Raw genomic sequence first — 710 nt, forward strand, 5'->3', positions numbered from 1 at the left:
GAGGTGCACTGGAGAGGGGGTTAGGAACTTTTCTTGGCCTGCTGTTCACAAACAGGGAGGAACTGGTTGAGAATGTAAAGGTAGAAGGTAACTTGGGTGACAGTGACCACAAAATTATAGAGTTCAAGATACCAAGGTGAGACTCAGGGAACTCCTGGGCAGGATCCCCTAAGGCAAGTCTGAAGGGAAAAGGAGTTCAGGGGCACAGGCTATACTTAAAGGCATCCTTTTAAAGGCATAGAAGCAAGCTATCTCAATGCAACAGAAGAATGGGAAGGACAACAGTAGGCCAGCCTGGTTTGACAGCAATCTCTTCAATGAGCTAAAACTCAAAAAGCAATCCTATAAAGGGAAGTTGAGGGCGGAGGAAACATCGGACTCCCAGACCAACCAACACCCACAATTACAGCCCAGCCTAGACCAACGAGTGAAACAAATAAACAGGTAAGTGATAGGGACCAGGGCAACACTGGGACAAGGGGATCAGTACACACATCCACTGGCAGCAAATGCCTCTACACAAACGCTAGTAGTATGGGAAACAAGCAGGAGGAACTCACACTCCTGCTAGCTGACACCAGCCCAGACGTAGTGGGGATCACTGAAACGTGGTGGGACTCAATGCATGACTGGGCAGTGAATGTCAAGGGCTATAGGCTGTACATGAGGGACAGGATAGGAAGGAGAGGTGGGGGCATGGCACTCTATAT

The 710-nt window shown here is 49.0% G+C and overlaps 1 protein-coding gene across 1 annotated transcript in view; it reads left to right on the forward strand.

Moving 5' to 3' along the window:
- Positions 1–256: 256 nt before the first annotated feature.
- TPBG (trophoblast glycoprotein) overlaps positions 257–710 on the forward strand; it is a 68857-nt gene continuing 68403 nt past the window's right edge. Inside the window, exon 1 of the mRNA XM_019538165.1 lies at positions 257–444. Within this exon, the coding sequence (XP_019393710.1) occupies positions 257–444 (188 nt within the window). The remainder of the gene's footprint in view (positions 445–710) is intronic.

This window comes from Crocodylus porosus, unplaced genomic scaffold (assembly GCF_001723895.1).
Source record: "Crocodylus porosus isolate Cpor-Errol unplaced genomic scaffold, CroPor_comp1, whole genome shotgun sequence".
Classification (NCBI taxonomy): Eukaryota; Metazoa; Chordata; order Crocodylia; family Crocodylidae; genus Crocodylus; species Crocodylus porosus.